A 26,895-nucleotide genomic window follows, 5' to 3' on the forward strand; every position below is an offset into this window, starting at 1 on the left:
CGTTCAAGTATGTCTTTTTCAAACCACTCAACTTAAGATTGGTCTCAGTGTTGTCAACTTTTTTGAACATGGTAGAATAAGCATGTGTACAAGGATCTTTTAGATTGCATCATCAGCAAGCAATGACCTTTTTTGGAAAATATGAGGATACAGGATCTTTAAGAAAGAGGGGGGGGGGGGCAGGAAACTGACTGCTTATGGTTGGTTGTCATTATTTCTTTAACAAATTAAGTACGCAGTCAGTGAGAAAAGCGTGCAGTAACATCATAATATCTGTAACAATTGAAGCAGCCAGTTAGGAAAATGTGCAGGAAAGGAGAAAATTATTTTTCTTCAGTAATCAAGTTGCACCATCAAACTTTGTTTAATTTATTTTTTTTCTTTGGTACCTAATGAAGTCTCATTTTCAAATTTGTTTAACTCCCTAGAAACCCTAGATTGTAAATTTTTCAGTCAAAATTTTTTTCAAAAATTTGAATCAAATTGTTTTCAACAATTTAAATCAAATTGTTTTTTGGGGTAATCAAATTAAGTTGTTAAACTTGTGTAAACTTATTGTAGGTAATCAAATTATTATTGTAATTAAATGCACCATTAAATTGTTGTAAGATTTAATTTCCAGTTTTATAATTCGGTTTTGTTTTTTTCATTTAGAATTAGTTTCCAGTCTCGCTCCACAAGTCCGCTGGACAGCCAGTCGCAAATAATGCTCATGGGTTAACTTTCAAAAACATCCGTTTCTCGGCTCATTAAGCCGCAGCGACCCAGGGAGCCTTGGGACATTGATTCTTCGCCTTGACTAAAAAAGGATTCGACACTAATAGCGATTAATAGCGAAATTGACAAGAGTGAAACCATGGAAAAAGAGGTCAACATCGAAAGTTCTCCGATCAGGCTGAAACTAAGCTAGTCCTCTTAGACATGACACGAGGAGTTCGATTTTTTGGTCGAAAACCTTCTCGAGTCTTCAGTGCCTGAAAACATTTTAAATTGACCAATTGAATCCCTTCATTTGCGACAGGTTGCATAATCAGGCTGCTGTTGTCATCTTGAGTACTTTGATGATATCTAATTTCTCTCATCAGAGGACATTTGCGTTGATTTTTACCTCTGTTTCCCTATTCTCCAAGTTTCTGCCGGACTCCCTTTAAAATTTCACTGCTGGTGGACGGATAAAATAAATTCTTCACAGGACTCAGGTATTCAAATAAAGAATTTTCTATTAAATTTAAAATAATTACATACAACAAATTAATAAAAATATAAGGAAATAACGATATATGATATTAACAGTTTGTTCTTTGATCATTTTGTGTCAAGTGGAAGCAAAGGTGCTTTGAATTTCTTCCATCAAGTTAGAGAGCAGGCCTTGAGAATTACTCTTAGTTTCAACAGAGATATGCTTTGATTCTGTTTTCAATAAGATGCAAATATGGAATCCACCGGCAGATTGGCTGTAGAGTGATGCAGTCTGATTGATTTTCTCTATGACGGATAAGTTGCATCTACTGCACAGCTCCTCAAGCACCTGTGAGGATGAATGAAAGTTAGATATGTTAGCGGTCCTTGTGGTAATGAAAAACAGAATGATCCTTCTTCAGAATAAAAAGTAATTTCTTTCGCTTTATTAATTTTCATTGTTTTTTTGCAGCTGAAAACCTCCTGCCTTTTTAGAGTTTTCTTATTTCAGCCTTGTTTTACCCATGTATTAATTTTATACTGCAATCATATTCATTCACTGACAATCCAGGAGCTCGTCTAATTTTCCATAATGAGTCTAGGTTTTATTACGAACGGATGTGTTCTTATATTTAATGAGCCAACAATGCACCTTACATAGTGCCGACTTTAACAGTATGTATTGCTTGCCTTAAGAGGTGCAGTTTTAAGCTTAAAGAGATCACTTGCAGAACGAGGAATAGATTTCGCTAGGACATGAAATATTGTTGACTAAATCAATTACCTTGTTGAAATTTTTGGACTGAATGACTACGGAAGACTTATGCACAAGCTCACTACCGGCAAGAAGTTCTGCATAAGAAGTGCTGGACAATTGCACCGGTCGAAGGAATGAAGATACAGGGATCCTCAACCAAAAATCTAGTTTATCTACAGACATTGACCCATCTGAAAGCTGAAAATGTAGAAAAAGAATACGGGCTTTGGATTAATTTTTATTTTATTAGTATTAACTGTATCGATAAAAAAGAGAGGGAAAATGCACATGGATCACAAAATGATTTACCATATCATATTGTCATAGTTGCTTCAATGGTCTTCAGGTTTTAACTTTTATCTGATTACAGCTATTAATACATATCAATAGCTAGCTGCAAAAAATGCATATTTCAATTGCAATGTTTGAAAATCTCTGATTATATTTTATTTCCTCCGAGGAGAACTAATCTGAATATTTTCTTGCGATTTGTGTGATTTTTTTAGAATGTGTGAAGAGAATTCAGAAAAATTTCAATAAAAATTTTTGGTTGGTTTTCTTTTAAAAGAATACAGTATGAGGGAAGATGTTCAACATCACAACCTGAGTTTCGCAGTTTCCGCAGCAACAGCAACATATCAGCAACAGCATGGTACTCTTTTTTTCATAGAAACTGATTGTGAATGGTATTTTTATTGTGAGAGAAACCCTGTGAAAATTTTTAATTAGGGAATTCTTTCTATTTAATATGACGACAAAAACGTAGATGAAAACCCTAACTCCTCACCTCTATGTTATACGATAATGTTCCTCTTAATCGGTGTACTATTGTTGAATCTCCTACTTGCAATTTGACTGAAATAGTTGTACTTGATTCTGAACTAAGCTCTCGAAGAAGTTTTACTGAGTCTATCCTTTCTGAGACCTGACAACAAACAAAAAAAATTAATATTAAATCAAGAACATATTTAGTCTTTCTCTTCTTCATCATGCCGACTTAACACTTAGAACAGATTTTTACTTCTAAAGCTAATATTGAATGCAAGGATTTCTTAAACAAATGTATCACATTCTAGAAATGTATTTTTCCTAAGTACATTGGTTTAACTTCATCTTTTTTCTTCCCTGAAAAAAAAAGACAAAATAAGAGAAGAGTAAACAACAAAAGTATGTCTTTCTCCATCATGTGTTGCGCAGCAAAGCATTATAACGATGTAAAGGTCCCAAAATCTCTAAATATATTCATGATTCTGCATAAGTAAACGAAACATTGATGCACTTTCAGTTTTAGAACCTTTGGGTTGTTTTTCACATCAATGTAAAGAAACCAGGAAAAATGTTCATTGATGTCTGAATAAAAAGAAAATATTTTGAACATTACTGTAATGTTGAACAAAATTGTAATGTTGGAAACAAAACAAAAATAAATAACAGGCTGAGGGTGTTTTTTTTTTACATTTTGCGTGCTTCATTAATATAGAGCTTTGAAAAAAGATTGAAAAAAAACTTTATAACAAGTCTTTGTAAAATATAATAGGAAGAGTTTAACACATACCTCGTTAATTAGTTGAACATTCAAAGAATTCGCCACGGACATTTCAATTTCTTTCAGGGGAGTTGCACTTTTATTATGCACTGTTAAACTTACATCCAGTCGATTATTCGCATTTGATTCTAACGTCACCAGATATTCCTAAAAAGAATAAAAAATGTACAGATTGATGTATTTCAATATTATGTGCAACAATTTCAATGATTACCAAAATAAGAAGATTTTCACCTACAAGTGTACGCAAGACAGGAATTTTAGGAAAAATCTAAGAGAACAAGATATGAAGTCTGTTATGAAACGGGCGACAATGTTTTCCTTAATTTGGTCTTTTTTTTTTAAGGTTAAGTTAAAATTGATGATTAGATTTTGATGATTTTATTGGAATCAATTACTTCTTGACCAACAGAGTGCTCCAGAATCAGTTTTTTGTTACTCTATGGTGAACATCGTCCACTTTCACTTGCTTGTAGATAATTTACTTCTGAATGGAAATACAATGTTAAAGGAAAATAAAATTAGCTAACTGTAAATTTTAGACAGCCGCTAATTTTTGTCAAACAGAGGTGGAAATACATACCACTGATAGTAATTTACTATCAACAAGTTGGTGTTGACGGTTGGTGGGAATGACTGTCACAACTTCTTTTGAAGGAGTTGAAATTCCTAACGCTTCCTCATAGTCCTCTTTACTATGAATTGTTCCTTCAGGCAAAAGTTCATCCATACCACTGATGTTACTCTTCAATTTTTTACCTGAAAAATTAAACTCTTCTAAGTATATTAAAGTAAAACATTTGTTAGAATTCTGTCAAACTCAAAATTTACGTTTTTGTCTGGAACGATCCCTTTTCATCCATCTCAGGATTATTCCCTGCAAAATCGATTAGTTTATATAAATGTGCAGAGCACAATGATAAGTCTCTTCCAGGTTTAAAGTCACCTGAAATACGAATGATTGAGGGTACAATGGGATACAGAGGGTTACTCGCTTACTGGTTCGGAGGACACCCTTGCATCTCGATTCATTAATATGTTATTTAAGTTCTGACAGCAAAAAAGATAGAAGACTCATAGAATATTTTTTAAAATGCTTATTTGCTATCTTGTGTCTCTAGTCCAAACGCAAATAAATTGGTCTCGGATTTTAGAAATTACAAAAAATAGTGAAAAATCTCACAAAATTATGATCTTCCAGATTTTGACTTACTTTTCTTGGAGGAATGCTTATGTTTTTTCGTCTTCTCTTCTTTCTCAGCTTTTTTCTTCTTCTTTTTCTTCTTTGTGTCACCATTGGCTAATTCTGATTCCATCTCTTCGTATCCACTTGGAGTTATCAATGTAACATTATTCTATGGAATTGAAAAACATTCATACATATAATGAATATCACGGAATGAAAAAGAAAAAATTAAAACAAATATGGAAGGAATGATTTTGCCTTTAAGATCTAACTTACGACTTTAAAATGAGTCTGTTTATTATATAAGGTGCACAAAAATGAATTAAGTTTTATGAACCACTCAAGAGTCAAATTGAGCACATTGGAAAAGTCTAAATCTACTCTTGGATTAACAATAAGAAAAGTTGGTATCGCGAATTTTCAGCTTCCAAGAGTCCACAAGCACTTTTTACTCCTTCATTAGCAAAAAAGTTTGCTTGAAGAAATATGTATGCAGACTAAATCTAAATATTCCAAAAATGCTGCAAACTGTTTCCCATCTTTTCCAAGTACAATTTTAGTAATTATGAAGAATTTGTTTTCCCATTCTTCCTTTACATAAGGAGAGATCAAATTCTTTGAAATAAAATAAATCAATCGAGAATCAAACCAGACTCACTATCAGTGTTAGAAAATGCATGAGTGATATCTGAGACTTCCAGAGCTTTATTGAGCAGAAATTTGTTTTAATACCTATGTACTTTTATTTATTTGCCTAGAGCAAAGGCTAAAACACTCAATCTTCATAATTTGTACAATGCATGTATTTTGTGGCATAAAGAAATTGACACTCAGATTTTCAATTGTAAATTAAAAAATTTAACAGCAGTCGGGTCGGTTAGGGGTCGCTTCGGCGGCTCTTCACCAGCTGATGGTCGTTGCCGTCCCGGTATTCAGTGGGCCCCTTTCATGAGGGGCGTCTTGGCAACCCTCATGATGGGGGCACTGTAGCGAATTTTTCCCCTCATCACAAAAAAAAAAAAAAAAAAAAAAATTAAAATTTAGAAACAATTAATGCGTCCTCCTTGTGAAAAAAAAAAATGTTTACCTGTGATTTGACAGTCTTTTTGGAAGATTTAGGCCGTATATCTAAATTGTTAAAATTGACTTTTGTTAGTCTCTCTTCATCTCGCAGAGGCCTGAAAGAACAAATTAAAAGTAGAATTCAAAATATTATGAAACAAATTGTTCACTCCACAAGCCGATCATGGGAGAGTGATGATGATAGAAGTAAAATCAAGTAAAACCTGAGTCCACATGTTTGCTGCCATGTTCGTCTATTTCATATTGTCCTTCACTGAGGGCTGAATGACTACTAAACGAAACTCACTGATAACATAACAATTTAATCTAGGGAAAGGCTCCAATAGAGTACAAAAGATCAAAAACAAACAGAGACGTTTGAAAATAATGGACCACTAGACAAGGTACGAATTTAAGCAATCTGATACATGTTTCTTAACCAGAATTTCACGTAAAACACGATTCACACAATGAAAATTACTGAAACCAGCTCTTAACGAAAATATTAACGTTCTCATTACACATTGGTTACGAGGAATTTGAACTGCCCGCTCACAAGAAACTCAAAGCTTTACGTGAGTCAAATTGCGCACTACAACGGTTTCAGCAAGCTTTTCAATCGAGCAATGTTCATTTCCCACCATGTGTTGTTCAAACTATAAGCAATTTGCTGAAAACTGAGCCAAAGCGTCAAGATCGAGGTTGCCAGATTTTTATATCACAGAGACTGTCACGATAACGTTCAGCGCCCGATGTGAATCACGTAGAGCATTGAGTTTTCATGAGCGGGTGGTTTAAATTCACGCATTAGGAATCATTAAATATCTTCGTAAAGAGATGATTTCGGTCATTTTCGTTGTGCACATCGTGTTTTACGTGAAATTTTGGCTCAGAAACATGTATTAGAATGCTGAAATTCGTACCTTGTCTAGTGGTCCATTATAATCTTATTTTCGACCAGGAAAAAACGAAAAATGAGTTGTCAATTAGGTGTTATTGAGAGATCAAGCAGCAAATCGAAGACTCATTTTTGGCGTTTTTCCGATTGAAAATGAAATTGTGATCATTTCGAAACATCCTGGAATTTTTAATCTTTTGTTTTTTATTGCAGCTTTTCCTCATTTTGAGTTGATATTTAATTATGTTTTTTATTGAATTAGGTTGTTTCACATTCTCACAATTGATTCTTCTCTTTCAGCAAAGCTGTGCGGAGCACACTATATTCAAAGATTTCAGCAAACTGGTTGTGTCATAGAATTTATTTTAAAAGGCATGCATCTCTATTGTTTTTTCTGTCATGTTTGCTAAGGCACAACGCTAGAAAGTTTTGTTCCCCTCCCTCTTCCCTGCAGTGTATTTGAAGGCTTTAGGGGAATTCAATTCCAATAGACAAGCTAGCTCAAAGGTGCAGAATTCAGAGTGAAAACCTTATCTTTTGGCTCTCAAAGTTTTGCAAATAAGCAAGGAACAAATTTTCAATTTGAGTTCAATTCACTACTCCATTTAACAGCCTTCTATTTCTTGCACATGACCTATGTCCCTGCACTCCTAGGATAAGCAAAAATTTAGGGACAAAAGAAGCTAAATAAAATCTATAAAAATGAAAATACAGCAAGAATGAGGTAACGTAATTGCATTATGCACCAAGTAAAAATTTTTGGCTCTCTTTGCGAATGGGGTTCTTTAATCTCAGTTGCTTGCATAGTTATTATTTAGAATCATTCACAATACTTAGAACACCATAAATTCGGTACTCACTCATCTAGATTGATGTCGAGAGCTCTGTGTGGATCATCTTCATCAATTTTCTCTTCCGTATCATTGTCTGAGTCTTGTGCACCTTCCGGCATCTCTCCCTTGCCGCGATTTACTTCAACTGTTAATACTTCCTCAGTCGCTTCTTCGATGTCTTCTTCGCTGCTTATTTCTTTCTTTGATTTTCGTTTTTTCTTTGTCTTTTGTTTCTTTTTCGATTTCTTTACTAGATAGTTATCAGAAGAGGCTAAACCTGCAACAAAAAGACAACAATTTGTAAAAATGAATGTGCTTTTCCACCTCATTTTATTATTCTGGAGTAAATCGAAGTTAAAAAAACTACGCACAGAATACCAAGAAGATCGGCACAAGATAAATTTCGAGATTTTTTAATATGATATACTCACAATCTCAAAAGTAAACTCTATAACCTCTTAAAATCGAGCTTTCTTTGTGCCAATATCAAGAAATTTGGGTCACAAAAATGCATTTTTTGGTAATTAGTGTTATTGTACGGAGAAGTGGCACCATCCCTGTCAAAGATGTGAGACCTTTTGTTTTGAAGTGAGTTGACAGGCTATCTATCTCTCCGGCTGGCAAGAGATGAAGAGAGATAGGCTCACTCCTCAATCATCTACATTTTATCATCTGATAATATCCGTAAGACTGCCTAAAAATACACTCTTCAAACCCGATTTTCACGAGATTGGGACAGTAGAACTTTGATTTTAAAGTTCAAAAATGCAATTCTTTTTTACCTTCAATAACCTCCTGATAGTCAATCTTGTTTCAAACAAAAAAAACATCATTTCTGACCGCCTTTAACTACGACGCTCTTGCAGACAATTCTTGTGCTACAATTTAAAAGTTGAACATCAGCCTCTGAGTAGGTAAATCTGCGTTGTGTATGGATTTTTGTTGGCCAAGTTGAATTGATTAAAATCTTGAATACCATGGTTCAGGAAAAGCTGAAAATATAAATTGTTTATGAATACCTGGAATTGTGAGAGGAACGGCTAAATCTATGGCAGCCACTGGAATATCTCCAACATCCATGTTTTTGTCCATTTTAAGATAATTAGGATTATTTGCTTGTTCTATCTTACGAGATTCTCTGGCCTAAAACACAACAAGAAAGGTAAGAGAGGTTTTGAAACTACAAAAATAAAAGAGAAAACCTCAAACCAAAACATTTTAGAAAATAGACCACTGAACAGGTAGAGAAATTAAGCATTTCTCTGCATATTTCTTCATCAAAATTTTCTTCTGCGGAAGACGTTGAACACATCAAAATCTTAGAGTGAATTCATAAGAGAGAAATAAAAGTTCTATTTTTAAAATATGATTGGTAAATTCAAATTTCCCACTCGCAAGAAACCATAATCAATTCAAGCCATGAATTGAAATCAGCCTATACATTAGGCAAATATAGAGCTTGGTTTTACACACATTTCCTTCCTCTTCTGATACAAGGTATCTTTAATTTTGTCAAAAAGAAGCTAGTTCACACGAATATTCTTACATCGTAAAGAATACCAAAATAACCATAGTGATTGATTTAAGTGGAGTAGACTCCACTACTTCTATGAGCAGACGGTGTGAACTGATATAGATAAAAATCGTTATTTTCTAACTTATGAGTTGAATTTGGAAAGCTTCAACACGTCCTTTGTATTTGGCGTAAAATTTCGATAAGAAAACAAATATTGAAGCTCTTGTATGCCGTCTGGTACTCCATTGAAAAAATGCGCGTAGCAAACTCAGTCAGGATATATAGAGCACTTTTTATGTGTTCCTTGAAAATTTTAAGCAACTCAACATACATATTCTTATTAACAATGATGAATACTTCGACTATAATCAGTCATTAAAAGAAGAACAGTAAGGATGCATTCATTCTTTGATCATTAATGTCCATTATGTGCTTGGACTTCTTGTGAAAATAAATTTCATGCACTTTCTTTGTTCTTCATCATAAATAAAAATTGATACAAAACAATCGTGTGAGAGTAAGAGGGACATTACACTGGAATTAGTGACAACATGAGCTGAACGTTATATGGCATTTAACTGATATATTTTATTAACAGGGTATTACCTTCATTATATCTTCTTCTGTGATCTTAGGGGCTTTTTTCTCTTCACCGGACAGTCTTTCGTCATCGTTTATGGCAAAAATATTTGATACAGGTTCCTCATCTGAAGGGGCATCCTCACTGTCTGAGGATAAGGGGTCATTGATCCATTCGTCCAAGTTCAAACTGATAAAAATAAGGAAGAAACGGGTGATTTTACTTGATATATTTTTCATAACTTCAGGAAATAGAAGTGCCAGTAACTTGTAAAAAGAGACATTCAAATAATCTTTAAGAAAATACTTAAAGGCAAAAATATTGGGAACATTTATATTAACTTAACCAGTTGAAAGTTCCGATAAAAATATAAAGCGTTAAACTGAAAAATAGGACAAATTCACAATACTTGATGAAATTTTCTCGGCAAAAAAGCTATGTGCTGGTTTGGACAGCAGATAGGTCAAATTAAACTTCTGGGTCTGCATACCTACTGAAGATGTATCCATTTAGATAATTGGGCAAACCTAATAATTTCTAGAAATTTAGCCCGACCCTAATGTAATTACTTATTTCATGAATCTTCTGTTGTCTATTATATTTTATTCTAGTTAGTTTGAGCCAAAGTAAATTTCAATCTACTTAAGTAGCGAAAATAAATTCCTGACTTGGACTTACCCTTCCGGTACTTGAACTTTCCGCTGAGCTTTAGGCGCAACAGGGTTCAGTTCTCCTGAAAAGAGTGCTGATAATTCTTGAGCAACTTCAAATTCTCCTGCCATAAGTTGTTTTTCAACGAATTTAACAAGATGAAGTGCAGAGCTGGCTCTTTCTTGTACCTCCAGGTCTGCACTAGCTATGAGCTGAGGCAGTTTTTCAATTATAAGGCTACAGATCTGAAATAAAAGAAGAGCAGGGAAAAATCATTAGAAATAAAACGCATTTTGTTCTAGAGAAAAGCTGATTTGGGAAAATTGGTTCACATGTTGCCTGACACAGTGCTTTAGGTACATATACCGCCCTGTGGCACCATTCCCCCTCCCCCCCCCAAAAAAAAATTAAAAATAAAAGTTCAGTGGAGCAGTCTCTTGCTGGAGCCACATCGATCATGAGTCGTAAGTCTATACACGGCTTTAACAACAGCTTGGCTTCATGAAGGTGTTTGATGTGAGCGACCGCATACCAGTCAAAGAAACCAGCATGGCAGGCAACATACTAGACTACAAGGATCAATTTTAAAACTAAGCATTTCAATTGAATTCATCATACACTTACTTTCCTGGGAAATTGAAATTACTCAGTGCAGATAGGGTTCTTGGAAGCAAGTTTGAACATAGCTTGATAAGATGTAAAAAATGGTTGCTTCTTCCAAACTATGATTCAATGCTAACAATTGCATAAAATTTCACTGAAAAACTTAATGCAGATGGACATTTGGAAGATTTTTCATAGTTATATTGTTCAACAATTCTGGTCACTTACCTCCTTCCAGTGTTCATCATTTTCCAGATCTGAATTCGAAAGTTCGGTTGCAAATATTTTGAGAATGTTCTGAACGTAATAGGCTTGAATATGACCGGGAAGAGCATTGACACGACCACCCAGCATGGCAGATAAAGTGCTCTCTCTGTTTGGCAGTAGCCTACAGGGCACAAAGTCAAAAATTCAGTTTTGGAAACGAAAAATTTTCCTTAAATAAGACCAGTTCAGTGATAAAAACACGCAGGTTTTGAGTTCATTGCAGATAATTGAAAAATTTACTGAGGTAAATCCTGTTAAAACCGGAACATGACACTTACTTGGCAAAGTGATGAGAGCCCTTAATTTTAGGTACTTTAATAACAATCACGATTTACTGGACATAGACTTTATCACGAAAGCTTATGTTTTCTCAAACTTTCAGTTTATTTCCAGTTATATACATGATAAGTTCATATATTTTAAGTTACCATGTGCCTTGAAGTCGCCACTTCTGTTAAATGCTTATTTTGTTCTTTGAGTACGAAATCTGCATAAGAAGATTTTAGTGAATTGAGTGTATGAATAAACTAATTCCGTTGCACTCAAATTGTACTTTCATTGGTATTAACAATTCAGCTTAAAATTGGAGCTGTTCATACACATTGAACGAACTAAAAGGTTAAATCTTTTTGGGCTTGTGCAACAAAAAGATAAAAGTTAGGGGAGCCAATCTACAACACCTACCCATACGGTCTGAGCATTTACACATGCGTCCTTCCTGTTAACTGATAATTGTTCATCATTCCGCACAGTGTGATTAAGGGAGCGCAGCATTACAAATAATTTTTCCTTTTGGAATAATTACTTCCTACTTTCAATTTCATGACCTAATTTTAGTCTTACAGAGTCTTAAAAGAATTGAGATTTTGTTTCATCATTTTATTGGTAAAAGAATAAATTCAACTTACGAAGCGTATTCTCCACAAATCCAAGCAGCTGCATAAAGAACATCTGCCATTTTAGAACTAGGTTGCGTGAGAATGTGAGCATTTTCAAGAAGAAGTGCCATTTGTTGGACTGCGAAGGCTCTAATCGCTTGTACTCTGATGGCTACATCCATCATCTGTTGAGCCACCAATGGTCCATGTTGCGTTCCGTCCATTCTTGTCAATTCTACAAGGACACTAACATACCTGAAAACCAGAGATAAAGTATGAGCATTCATTTAAAAACTTTGAACTATAATTCTTCAGAACAAAAAAATTACAGAAACAGCATTCCTTCTGTTTCAACCATTCTTTGTGAGTAACACCACTCAGAGTCACATTCTCTCAATTGATACGGAGGTAATTAATATTGAGACCTTTAAGGATACTAGTTTTTTTTTTTTTTTTAATCATGACAGATTTAAATTTGTCATTGACTGGTGATTAGAAGCAAGACAAAATATCAACTGCAATTTTTTTAGGCTCGGTAAAAGCTTCTCTGGCAAAAAATTCACTTGGAAAGCATATAAAGAGGTCTAAGGAGTTAGCCAAATCAACAGCACCATCACCATTTTTGTCAATATTGGAAAATAACCAGGCAGCTTGGCTGAACAAATGCTTTAAAGCGAGCACATTCTCAGATGCATTAAACTTAAGAGAAGGCTGAACCCTGGCTAGAGACACGCCAAAACAGTGCTCCTTGCGCTTTCTGGTGTCAGAAAGTAAAGATCAAGTATTCTATTGAATTAATCAAGTCCCAGAACCTTTTTGAGTGAAAAAAGAATTTCCAACGTCAGATGTGTGAAGGCCTTACCATTCAAAATTCGTAATATATTGATAGTTATTCTGGGAACAAATATCAACAATTTTTGCTAGAAGCTCATCTCTGTACATTGTTCCTTCCGCCAGATTCATGTGTACCATTAATTTCTTCACGATTTCCATCAAAGTCTTTTTGGATACCTGGAATAAGTTAAAATCGAAAGAAGAGTTTTAAAGTTAGAAAAAAGCTAACCTTAAATTATGAAAGTACTTTAGGTGAAGAGTTACTAATAAAGAAGCTCTCTGAATATAAAAGTTTCAATCAGGCATGCAGAAGATGCCTAAAATCAATCTTAGGATCACCACTAACATATGTAAAGCAAATCTCAAGGCAAGAGGCAGTTAAAAAAAAATTGACTTTATTTTCCAATTTGTTTTTCTTGCTCTATACTTCAGAAAATGTGGGGCAAACTGCACATTTTCTCTTGAATTTGGACATTTGGCCAAAAGATAATTCAGATACATGACTGCGAGACAAAAACGTTGGATCATGGCAAACATATGACGTTTTGCACCTTTGGTTTCAATGCAGCTGGTCACATTTAAAGATTGATGTTGACTATTTCATTTGTCAATAATTAATAACCAGGATAATTTTTCTCTGGGTATAATTCAAACTTATAAGAAAAATGAGAGCGTTTCAGACAAGATGAATAGAAATTTATGAATTTGCTATCAATCTAGGAAAAACTTAAATTACTTAGAGAGAATTAGGTATGTAGATTCAATATGGTGCTAGAGAATCGGAGACACTCAGTATGTTCATAGAACCCTTAATTCCGGCCACTTGAGACCACATTAAGAGTTCATTAGATACATCATTCTAAAATGTTAGGATAAAATTGATAAAAATATTACAAACCATTCCATAGAGTAGGTCCAATGCTCTAAGTCTTATGGATTCATCTTTGTCGTCTAAGCACTGCATTATCAAGTCTTTGTGTGCTTGCACTGATTTTGGATGAGTCTTTAAAATCTTTGACATTGCAAGTAATCCTAGGTACTTCACTAAAATTGGTGGGAAAAAGAACAGAAATGCTCAGTGAACTTTAAGAATGAGTAAAATGGTATTAAATAAAATCATTTCCTCTTCCACAAAAGGCGTCAAAAAGTCAAACATAAAGAAACCCAAGGTGTAGAATAGTAGCCTATAAGCTGTGCTCCTTTACAACACTTCAAGTAATTTTAAACAGGTAATAGGACAATGACTCAAATTATTTTTTATCATTATTAAAAGCTCTGATTTGCAAAATTTTCACTTTTAGACCACGCTTCAAAAAAAGATCTTCATGCCAATTTTTATAATGGACCACTGAAGAAAGTACAAATTCAAGCATACTGGCAAGTGGTTCTTCTTTAAAATTAGTTTCACATAGAGAACGAATCATACTGTCACAAATATGTTTAGTTCGCTATTTAACTCGAGATTATGGTTTTTTAATTAGCTGGAAGTTTGAACTTATGCATGCTGGAAGCTTGAGTTTATGCATTAAAAAATGTTGGCAGGTATCTTAGTTAGTTTCACTAATGTTTGTTGCACAAATCGTGTTCTACATGAAATTTTTTAAATTGGAGGATTTTTTTGCTTTGAAAGAATGGAGAACACCAAAGTTCGGGCAACTACTGCTCGCACGTGCCAGGAACAGGCAGACAGCCCCACCCCCCAACAGCCGCAAGCAACTGACACGGGGATCAAGAAGGCCACCCGCACCCAGCACACACGAGATTGAGGCATGCTCGATGGTCAGCAGCAAATAAGTATCCAATTCATCACTTAGATTAGTATTCAAAGTACGATGTGGCAGTCAAACTCACAATTTTGATCGGAATCTTCGATGAGAATTCTCAACTTCTGGACACATAGCTGAAACAGAAAGGTTAAAAATATGTTTAAAAGACTTTCATAAGTTATATCATGTGGAGCAAGTTATCTCAAACCTCTTGGCTCCTATTTAAATTGAAAAAAGTTAAGTAATATGCAATCAGAAATACATTGAAGATTGGGAGACTAGTATTCGGACAGATTTAACTGCAATCAGCCAAGCAACACTTCACATTTCCTAAGTGCATCTCAGGTCTTATTTTTCAACAGAGACTTACTGGCTGTCAACTTTCAGTGAATTTTCTCTAAATTATAAAGAATATATCCACACGATTTCAAGTTTTAGTATTGTTCAGTTTTCTATTTAAAAAAATAAAACATCAGAGAAAATTCGGCGATGTCTGAAGAAGTTAGGCTGATTCCAGCTGAATCTATCAATTTGAATTGAAATTGAACAGACTGAGGAGGCTGACTTACCTGAATAGAGGAACTGTGGTTGGGCATGCCAGATGAAATAGAGATCAACACTGCAACAAAACAACAACAGAAAAAAATTAAAAAATAGAACAAAATTAGAAAATTGGCCAGGCACAGCTTACCAACAGTGACTAGCAGGGGAGAAAAAATAAACAATGATTGAGTACATAAAGAAGTCAGCAGACAGCCCCACCCCTTGACAGTTGCAAGGAACTGACAGGGGATCGAGAAGGCCACCCGCAACCAGCATACAAAAGACTGAGGCATGCTCAATGGTCCGCATCGCAGAAGTGGGTTTTGACTCCGACTAGCAAACCCCCCCCCCCCCCCCCCATCACAAAATTGAAGGATAAGCGACTCATTCCACTAATTCTTGATGGAATTGACACATGCGTGCAAAAAATTTGATATGATTGAGTTTTTTTACACATTTGAGTAACAATTTGATGATTTGCCAAGATCTTAAAATCCAGCTAATTTCAAAAACTGATGTGATGTGACACATCAATCAAACGTGAGTGGAAATTTTAGATGAGCCTTTAAACCTTTCATGCCCATTTTCTTCTATCATGTTTGATGTTTGGGCTATTTAGTGTTTTGTTTTCTTAAGTAAAAAATAACAAACAAAGCATGAAAAAGAGGAAAAATTGTTTTACCTGCAATGACAGTGTTTATGCATTCATATAATAGTGACATTGCGGAAGTACTGAAAAATGAAAGAAGAAAAATACATGAGATGAGAATCAGACTAAAAAAAAGTTGCCACAGGCAAGATTGGCCTGATCTACTAAATTCAGAATTAGTAAAGTAAAAACAGTAAAAAGGTGCATTATTGCATTAGAGAAGCAAGAGATTATATTAAAACAATAGGCTTACGCATTTAGACTTCTATGCTATTAAAAAAAAAGTCTCTCGAAATACAATATTTACTGCAATCGAGAAACCTGAAATCTTATGAGAGGGTCAATACTTTCTTCACATTCACTTGCTTACACAAATGCTGGATGAGTTTAACACAAAGGACATCTTATCCTTGATGACAACTGAAATATTAACTTACAAGTAACAGTCACCGTTATATTGAAGTTACTTTATTTTCCTTGGCAAGGCAAAATATATTTTCAGACAATAAATAAAATATGCTTCCCTCTTATTATCCTTCAGCAACACTTCATGGTGAATATATTACAATAAAATGCAAGAAGGTTGTATAAGACGCGAATAAATATTAATTTTTCTACTGAGTTTTTGCAAAATCTTTTTACCAATTAAAGCAAAACCTTGGTTACATATTCCTACAAAATAGACGATACAAAAATATATTGATGCACTCTAAGGACCCTACAACAAAACGGCCAAATCGGCCTAAACACGGAATCGTACGATTTTCTCAGGGATGATAGAGGGTCTTCCCAGACACTCAAAACTGGTCATATTTTTTGCCTAACCCCCAGGGAAAAGGGGGGAGAGGGGGTCAAAGTCAAAACCTTTAAATTAGCATAACTTCTCAACGGTTTGTCGTAGAAAGATGATCTTGGTGTCAAAATTTCCAGAAAAATGAGAGCTTTCAGAATATATGTATGAAATTAATTAAATTTTAAAATTTGACCCACTTTTGGGGCATTTTACAAGGTCCCCCTTTCGTAAATTTTCGTTTTTTGAGATTTTCGGTTGTTCGGTTCGCACGGATCAAAACAAAAACAATTTCAAATGAAAGTAGAGCGTTTAAGCTTTAAAACAAGCCCAAGATGATCTTGGGGAAACGATTAGAAGCGGAGTTATGAGTCTTCAAAGTTGACGCGGCGCGCGGGAACCTTGTATGTTCCGAGTCTCAAGGTCACCTGCGCGCCCCGGATTGCCTGCAGGTTGCAAGTTTTTGTGTTTTTATGCTTCTGTAGGTCATTTTTAATGTAAATCATTCAATGAAGATAGTTTAATCAGAATTTTTTAATTTTACACAATGGGCCTTCGGCGAGGTACACCACATTAACGTCAAAAAATTTTAACTGCGTTTCAAATAGCCCCCTCAAGAATAACTGAGACTTGTTTTGAAGCTCAAAGCTCGTCTGCTTCTACGAGAAACTATTTGGCTTTACCAAGTGAGTTCCGTCAAGCGCTGTAGCTTATAGCTCAATTAAAAAATTTTAAAATTAGGGGTACCCCAAAATTTGGCATCAATGGGTTATAATTTCTAAATGGTTCAGTTCTGTATGGAGCATATGTATATTTGAACTGAGGGTCCATGGTTTCTTCTAAATTATAAGAGCAGAATCGTCATCGTCAGCAAATGTTTAATGAGGTATGATGGACATAATGGTTGATACTCTAAGCCCCCTCTCGCTCCTCCCGTAAAATTAAAAAATTTCGATTATTCTATCTTCATTGAATGATTTACATTAAAAATGACCTACAGAAGCATAAAAACACAAAAACTTGCAACCTGCAGGCAATCCGGGGCGCGCAGGTGACCTTGAGACTCGGAACATACAAGGTTCCCGCGCGCCGCGTCAACTTTGAAGACTCATAACTCCGCTTCTAATCGTTTCCCCAAGATCATCTTGGGCTTGTTTTAAAGCTTAAACGCTCTACTTTCATTTGAAATTGTTTTTGTTTTGATCCGTGCGAACCGAACAACCGAAAATCTCAAAAAACGAAAATTTACGAAAGGGGGACCTTGTAAAATGCCCCAAAAGTGGGTCAAATTTTAAAATTTAATTAATTTCATACATATATTCTGAAAGCTCTCATTTTTCTGGAAATTTTGACACCAAGATCATCTTTCTACGACAAACCGTTGAGAAGTTATGCTAATTTAAAGGTTTTGACTTTGACCCCCTCTCCCCCCTTTTCCCTGGGGGTTAGGCAAAAAATATGACCAGTTTTGAGTGTCTGGGAAGACCCTCTATCATCCCTGAGAAAATCGTACGATTCCGTGTTTAGGCCGATTTGGCCGTTTTGTTGTAGGGTCCTTTATGACTAAACTATACTTCAAAGGATCAGAATTTATGTACTGCTAGATTTCAACTGCCAATAAATCTGCTAGTTGCATACATACCTCAATCATATGACAATAGAGTAAACAAGATTGGGAATAAGTTATGCATAAAATTACTCCTATACTAATCAGCATTCAAAGAAATTTCTGCCCGTTTAAGACAAAATAGGGTAAATTTTGAAAAATGATGCCTTGAGCCAGTGAAATTTACAAATTTGCTATGAAAGCCAAAGTAATTGCATAAACAATACAAAATTATGTAAACTCAAGTGAATCTGCTTCATGGCAAAATAGCATTAAAGACTGTCAATGAGTATATTACCGAAAAAACTGTGCAGGAACTGTATATTGCAACTACTAAATGAAACTTTTACTAAAGATATCTGATCTAGACTAATAAAACTTGAAAACAAGCCTGTGTGGTTTAAATAAATACAAATAAAACAGAGATTATCTGATTTACTTAGCATATAGCAACAAACTATACTGTAAAAAAAGAAGCCTAAAATAGCTTTTCAAGTTCAGCGAACATTGTATGATTAACACGATGTCCAAAAGGTAGTAGTATTGAAATAAATCAGTATGTGGAGTGTGGCCAAGTGCTAGAAATAATGTAACATTTTTTGGAAAACTTACATTTTATTGATAAAATTTGACCGAAACTTTTCGAAGCAAGCGCTTCATCATCAGGGTAAAAAAGTATTAATTACAAAAGCCATAACTTAATTTCAGACAGTGGTGACAATTGATAACTTAGACTATAGACTAAATTACTAATAGACTAATAGACAAAAAACTAATTGTTATCAATTGTCACCACTGTCTGAAATTAAGTTATGGCTTTTGTAATTAATACTTCGTGACCCTGACGATGAAGCGCTTGCTTCGAAAAGCTTCGGTCAAATTTTATTAATGAAATGTACGTTTTCCAAAAAATGTTATATTATATCTAGCACTTGGCTACACTCCACATACTAAATAGCTTTCCAGCTACACACTTTTGCTACAAATCGGTGTCAAAAATATTATTTCCGTTTTTATACTTCAAACTGGTAATATATACGCGAAAAAAAACCATGTGCAAATGAATAAAATCAAAAGGAGCTATGTTGGTTGTAAAACTTATGCACATAGTTCCTTTGGATTCAATTAATTTTCACATATGTAGTTCCGTTTAGCTGGAATACGTCTAATTTAAAACCTTGCATGGTATGAATATTGAAACTATGTATTAACAGGCATTCAACAAAATCTACACAGAATTCAATAACTTCTTGTTGAGATAAGGTTGTGTAATAAAAATAATCATAATGATACAAAACTTCAAATTGATGCACAGATGAAAAATAAAAAGGCTCAATCAATGCTTCGCCTTATTCAGTAAGACTTGGAAATAATGAAAAACAAGGCGCATATTTGAAAGTCATGGGATAAAATTATTAGGCTCTTATGGTCTTTGGTTTTGACAGACCAAGTTTTACTGTTTTCCTGTTACATTGCATGAGGTCATTTAACTAAGCAACATGGCTCATATCTTGGCTCTTGAGGTGCTTCATAAAAATGCGTGGTATAAATACAGGTGCGTATCATACACGGGAATTTTATTTTTTCACTTTTGGGTGCCTGGAAATCAGGAAATCCTATGTATGGTGTGGCCTTGCGCACATAGAATAAATGTAAAAGCCTAATTTAAAGAAATGGAAACTATGAACTAGTCTACAATTACCTGTGGATAAGATTGGTTAAGGGTTCTATCAGTTTTTTACCAAGCCGAGGCTCAAGCGGGGTCAAAGCACCAAACTATAACAAATAAATTCAATGAGCTCACATTACTATGCAATTACCTTGAGATGAGTTCAATCAGAGGTTGCGTTAACTTACGTCCGATTCGTGGCTCAATTAATGTTAGACTTGCAAACTGTAAACATTTTCCATTCAATCCAAAGAGAAGTAGGTATACAGAAAAAGAACAAAAGCCAATGATTGGACAGGGATGAATAAGTCAGCATTGCTAGGAGGAGAGGGTTTTCATTTCGATGGCTTAGTTTCTGAACTGGAGCTTTTAGAAATCTCCAATTATGTTTTATTTTAGGTAATCACAATTTTTCCAGCAATTTTGTGAGAAGGAATGAAAAAATTCCTAGACAGCTTCAATTAAAACTGTTAGGTATATTCCTTCAAAAAACGAAACAAGACCGGAGACTTACAACATCTCAATCTGAAATACGAAATTTTTTACTTCAACCCTTCATATATTCTGCCCTGTTTTTTTTCCTTTTGAGGGAGAATGTATTTATTCATCTTATCTTCCTGGCCAAAGAGGAGAGAAAAGGTTTCCTTGAACACCGATCTTGTGTTGACGTTTTGACGAGATAATGCTGGTACCTAAAACTGTCCCCTCTTGAAACTAGCAAAAGGAAAATTTGATTCTTAACTTGAGATTAGAATCGCTAAAAATTAGAAAACTCAAACTTTCTTTACATAATTTATCTGTTCAACATTATAATTACTTATAGACAAATAAATTACATAAGAAAAGTTTGAGTTTTTAAATCTTAAGCGATACCAATCTTAATTTAAAGTGTACTTTCCTTGTTTTACTATTATTTTGATTTTTATGCTTATAGAGCTCAGGAGATCATAAAAATAAGAAAAATATCAGGTTCAATATTAACAATACTTAGCTGACACTGAATTTTTCGACTTACTGTGCAGAGTCTTTTAGAGAAACATCAGAAGAGACACAAAGTTAAAGTTTAACAACAGTATGCATTATTATTTGACACTCAGTGTGAGTTTCCTGAAACAGTCCACTATATTTTCATTCAAGTGCCTTCACTGCACAACCTGGATGAATGCATCAATGTTTAATATGTAAGCTGAATCAGATAGACGACTTTCCTGAATAATTTTATGTCCCTCAGAGTCATGGAATTTTATTTTTTCTTTACTTCAGGGTGAAAAAAATAAATATTTTAAGATCTAATGTGAATCATCCTGGAGATAATTTAAATTTTTTCAACACTTACAAGTTTAATTATTTTAATTAGCATCCAATTATTTGTGGAAGAAGTCATGAGTTTGAAGAAAATTGGAGCTAAACTGAGATAGTTCTTCGGATTTTTACGAGCTAACTCGCACACGACATTCACTGCTGCAGACTGAACACCTGTAAATGAAACAAAAAAATAAAAATACATCAATTAAAATGTAGGCACTGATTTTTGACTAATAGACGCTTTTCTTGATGGAACGAAATTGTTGAATAATATTAAGAAAATGGTGAGAAAAGATGTCTCCTTGTTTTCCATTTTCGCATCACCTTAGAATAATGTCAACAATTTCCAAAAAACTGGCTGAGAAAAACTTTATAGGGCAAAGGGGCCAGTGACCAATGACACAGCTTTCTTTGTTCTAAAATCACAGTGGAACTATTTACTTACCAGAATCAGGGTCTTCTAATTTTTCTTTCAGTCTCGGAAAAGCGGGTCGAAGGGCCTCAGGAAATCTAAGAAAAACCTTGTACATCATGAGAACAGCCTTCTTTCTCAGGTATGGTTTTGTTGAAGTAAGCTGAAAAACACAAGACTTGGATAAAAATAAAACACATAAAATTGAATATGGTCAGGGCTGTCATTTTCTTCCAAACTTTTGAATTTCGTGAATTTTCTATGAGGATTCCTTGCTTTTCTAAGATCTCTCAATTGGACAGCTTTTTTAAAGAAGGGCGTAACTATGAGGCTAACAAGCAGATGGTGACAGATGAAGAGTTTTGAGCTGATAACACCAAATGTGTGATCATGCAATTTTTGAGACATATTTCATTTTGTTTCATGTGTTTTTAGGCATTTTCAGTATCCAGCTCATGTTTCGGTCACAATCCATAGAGATAAAAAGGGTATTACTGTACTTACAACTACCTGTGAATAATATAGTTTTTCAAGCTTTTCATTGTGAAATGAATTTCTTTAACCAACTTGGTAGAGCTAAAGGTGCAGAACCGATCAAAGCCTGTCCCACATAGAAAAACCCAAATATTAAGTAACATTTCAATGATTTTAACGAAAAATAAAAAAAAAAAACTTACCAGCATCATGATGTCATTTGCTAAATCACGAGCTAGATCTGCACTAATGAAACAGGCCAAGGCAGAGAGGGCTAGACCAGCATCGTACTGATTTTGGCTGTTCAAATCTTTTCTAATCATATTCGTGGTCAGCATAAGAAGCTAAAATAAAATGCGAATACATTTCTCATTAAACATAAGTATTGTAAGTTTCACACTTAACAAAGATACTTGAAATTTCTTGAGATTTGGCAATGTTAAAATAGAAGTTATTGATAATATTCTCTATTGGAAAGAATTGGACTGAGTTCAACAGAGAGGAACCGAGTCACATCAAGATCAAACTGAGAGAAAGAGACTTAAAATTGTCAGATAATACAATACAGCACGTTTACATTTTCTTCATACAAAAATGATCAAAACAGCTAATAACTTACGTGTATGAATGATCTCTGGTGGGTACTCTAAGTCCACTTTTTCTACCCTGGTGGGGTTGTTGCATGCTCCAGGAATTGGTTAGTGAAGCCTACTTCTTTTTATTTCTTTTCTTCATAAACTGGATGAATAGAGCTCCCAGTGCTTACTTTTTCTGAATTTTTTTGACTCAAAATGACAGAAAGAAATCGATTTTGAGGTAGCCTTAATTTGGACCCATATTGACCAATCTTTTTGACAGTCTATTACAACATACGCATGAAATTTTGCGGGCTGCAATAAGTGGAGTAATTAACTTGGTAGAATGATAAAAGGGCTCACCTCCGTGTTACAATGAAAGCACTGAGAGGAAGCAAGATATCCAATTCGTTTGTACGTGAATTTGGAAGAACTCATGACTTCAATAATATTGAAACCTGCCCAACTTATATCATAGCCCAGCATTTGAAGCTGTGAACAAAGAGAAAAAATAAACACATACTAAAGGTGGCAGGGTTAAAAATAACAAACTAAAAATACTAATTTTTTTTTTTTTTTTAAATTCAGTGAATCTTAAATTACTTAGGTAGCCAAGGTAATTAGGGACTTCTTCACAATGATTCACTTTCCCAAAATCACTTCCTGAAAGTGTGTGAGCCATTTTAAAATAGTCAGGATGTACATAAATAAGTATCAAGAATAAATTAAACATCTACTTCAGTTTTAATTAATTTATAATAAACCCATACATAATTTGACGGTCAAAGTGCCAAAACTTGTTTCTCTGTTTGCGACATCTCAGACTTCCTGTTATTTACTTAAACATTATTTTTTCTTTGGAAAACTTCAGGGTAATTTTTTGAAAACTTCCTCGGTTTTCCTACTCGGTTAGTAGAATATTAAGTATGAGTTCTCAGCTTCGAAGTTGACTTCTTCTTGAATATAAGAAGAGCAGACATTTTGAAACACTGTAATGGAGATACAAGGTTTCCCACTTTGGACATCAATATACTGATAACTGGGGCCGCCAAAAATTGTGATATGAATGGGGTTTCAAAATTTTGTAAGAGATGAGAGTGAAAAAACAAATATAGAATATAATTTTTTAAATAATTGATCATAGAATATAATATACATAAATATTCACGCAAATATCTAAGTAAACTAGAGCGCTCTGCAACTCCTGATAGTCATCAAAATCTATTTCCCCACAGATCATCGGGCAATCGATGCCTTTCCATCTTTGGAGAAAATAGAATTCAACAATGAAAAAAATTTAAGTAAAAGAAAAAATTATTAGTGTTACCTTATTTCAAGGAAACAATCTAGAGATTGGAAATGAGACTTTGCACATAAAAAGTTTTCTTTTGATTTCATAAACATAATGGACTTACGTAAGTCAGCTTGGCAACAGCTGTAGCTTTAACTGAAATGTTCTCTTGCCGGAGTTCTTGCTTGATTTCTTCGATACATTGAGCGATATATTTTGCCTGAAAATTAAAAGTCCATTAAATCCCCAAAAAAGAGGTAGGTACCTAATGCTATGTATTAAGGTGAATCCAGGGTTCGATTAGGGATAATTCAAGATTAGAGATAGTGCCACCAGTCACCACTAAGAATTTTACTTTCCTTCGACGATTACTGAAATAATATTGTTCAAATAACAAAAAGCAGATCCACAAGATATAGATCATTTTTTGCTTGATTTTTAGAACCAAAAATATTAGCAATTAGAATTACTAGCATAGAGAAAGTACGGCTGAAACTTTCAGCTCAGCGGCGGCAGCCGAGCGTGCAACCAAATCCTTCATCTTCTGTCTCTCTCTCCCATTGCCGCAATGGGAATTACTTCCCGCTGTAGTTACGACTTTAATTTTGGAAATTTTGAGAAGATTTTTTTACTAGGTGTTCCTAAAGTATGTTGCTATATCTCCTGGACCCCCAAACTTGAATAAATATTGCCGTTTTTATTATTTTAGCAAATATTTACGGCTATTCTGAACAGCGTGACATGGTGGCCAAATCGTGAAGTTCGGAGCCTGGATTCACCTTCAGTAATCTGGAGATCCTGCCCTCATGATGACCACAGAGAAAAAATACTGATAAAAGTTGCATGAATCTCTTGCGTCTCCATTTAAGTAACTTAGGAGGTAAGCCAAGTGAAAAATAGTAGTTCTGTATCACTACAAGCATTAGTTGAAAGTAGCAAAAAAGGTAGATTCTTTCCGATCTATGTATGAGGATGTGTTCTGATTAGAGAGGCATTCCTCAATGCAATCTATCCCTTATTCTATGATGGGAAGGCAGGAAAGACCTATCTCTTGTGATTACTTAGATGTTCATGATTGAACTTCACAGGATTAACGAAAAGTAATGAAACCGTGTGACATGACACATCAACACAGCTAACCTAAAATTACAAGGAAGGTAAAGCAGAGCAGGCAGAACGTTTCTTCTAAGATAGAAGCAGAAAATAACAACTAAGAATTAAGGGGACCTGCAGATCATAATATGAAGATATACTTAATCAGGGCTTTAAGTTAGTTTTGTCTCCTTGTATTATAGGAATGAGTATAAGAAAAGGAACATTGCGCTGTACGCAGCTGAGGAGGTGTCACCTACCTCTCAATTACATTTAGAAATTATTGAGATAAAAAACGAGCGATCTCGACTCATGGTTCCCGTTTAAGATTGATAACAAGACCATGCGACTGAAGATATGTACTCACTTCATTGTCCTTGTTGTTGCGAACGCCCCGGACCAAGTCAGTCAGATTCTTATCAAACATCCTTTCCAGGTTACCTTTCACTTTCTTCAAAGCCATGGTAAATAGATTGGAGGGACAACGTTCCCTTCAGAGGATATTAGGTGCACACTAAGGTATTGAAAACCGATAAAAAGCTCCTAACACTTTTTCCATGGCACGAGCACAGCCCTAATACATGTTAGGCATCTACAAACATTGACTGGATAATCATGTATTAGATTCATAATAATACATTTTCCGTTACAAACTAGAGCATAAAAGAAAATCGGCTAATTAGGAGGAGGTATACAGAACATATTAGGAGGATCAAAGGTTCAGAAATGTCAAAAATGATTAGCTAACAGCTGGATATGCGGAGTAAACACTTTTTACTTTTTCCCTACCCACGGTGCAAGTATACAGGGTATGTGCGGCTTCGGCAAAGGGTTATAATTATGACGTCATCTCTTGTGCGGGGTGGATTCGCAGACGTGGCGCAGAGTGCATCACCGCGAAGTTTGAAATCACGCGTTTTAAAAGTTTGAGAAAATTAACGTGTACGCTGTTCTGTAATGATTAGGTAATATCTGACTTAATACATTTAAAAAGGTTTTTTAAACTTTAAACGGAAAAATCTCAAAAACAGCCGACTTTATTCATAGCTCCTGAGAAATGAGAAATTTTAATGATAGGGTACCTACTGATGGTGGTGGGGGGGGGGGGAGGGGTGTCTCTTGAATAACGTTGATAGATCGTACTCATCGTACTTGGTCTTATATAAATTTCATTGACTTTTCGACGGTGAAACTACCTGACCTGGTATCTTGGTCTGCGACGTTGTTGACCCCCTGTCATATTTTCTTTTTTAAATGGAAAGCATCCCTACGTCAATTCTGGGAAACGTCCGTGATTTTTCTTCTCTGCGCGAGGAAAACTCTGTGAAAAGTTCAAGCTGTGTCTTTTTCAAACAAATAAAATAGAAATAGAGATTTTTAAATATACTGCAAACGAGATACGTGGTCTGGTAGTTTCACTGTCGTATTGCAACTACTAGACTGATACATATTAGTCTAATAAAAATATTAGTATTTGGCCTGTCTTACTCAGGAGAATTAGTATCATTTGCAGACTGCCTCCCCCCCCCCCTTCCTCCTATTCCTTTGCTTGCAGTATAAAATGGAGTTTTTCTGAGCAATCTTTCATGCTCTACAAATTCGAACTCCAGGAAGGTTGATTAGGGAAATTCTTCGCCTTGTTTTTTTTCTCCAAAATCCATAAAATATGCTCATTAAAGGCAATCATCCTAGCATTTAAAACTTTTGTTCAATTCCAGTGCTTTCTTTCATCTTTTTTTCCAACACATGTGTCTCATTTTGTTCGATCTTATTAGCCAAATTCTCTGTAAAATAAGAGTCACCTTCATACGGTGCATTACATTTATTTTAGTTATATTTGTACATACGCTCCAGGCCTTCATTTGCCAAATTTTGGTGCACTGTTAGAAAATCTAACTAACATTAATAAAATAAAATGTATGAGGTATGGAAG

At 34.7% G+C, this 26,895-nt stretch overlaps 1 protein-coding gene across 1 annotated transcript; it reads right to left on the minus strand.

The window, feature by feature from the left end:
• Positions 1-1,195: 1,195 nt before the first annotated feature.
• g (adaptor-related protein complex 3, delta 1 subunit-like garnet) lies at positions 1,196-25,777 on the minus strand. Its single transcript, XM_019055166.2, has 25 exons — positions 25,330-25,777; positions 23,995-24,090; positions 22,943-23,071; positions 22,208-22,348; positions 21,564-21,693; positions 21,150-21,289; positions 19,847-19,920; positions 15,782-15,831; positions 15,126-15,175; positions 14,642-14,690; positions 13,689-13,834; positions 12,819-12,967; positions 11,987-12,211; positions 11,040-11,199; positions 10,236-10,453; positions 9,584-9,746; positions 8,481-8,604; positions 7,489-7,738; positions 5,756-5,846; positions 4,696-4,837; positions 4,066-4,241; positions 3,492-3,629; positions 2,724-2,861; positions 1,964-2,134; positions 1,196-1,528 (listed from the first exon to the last, which is right to left on the minus strand). Exons 1-25 carry the CDS (start codon positions 25,423-25,425, stop codon positions 1,316-1,318), a joined length of 3,459 nt encoding a protein of 1,152 aa, XP_018910711.2. The 5' UTR covers positions 25,426-25,777; the 3' UTR covers positions 1,196-1,315.
• Between the last annotated feature and the right edge of the window lie 1,118 nt (positions 25,778-26,895).

This window comes from Bemisia tabaci, chromosome 2, assembly GCF_918797505.1.
Source record: "Bemisia tabaci chromosome 2, PGI_BMITA_v3".
Classification (NCBI taxonomy): Eukaryota; Metazoa; Arthropoda; class Insecta; order Hemiptera; family Aleyrodidae; genus Bemisia; species Bemisia tabaci.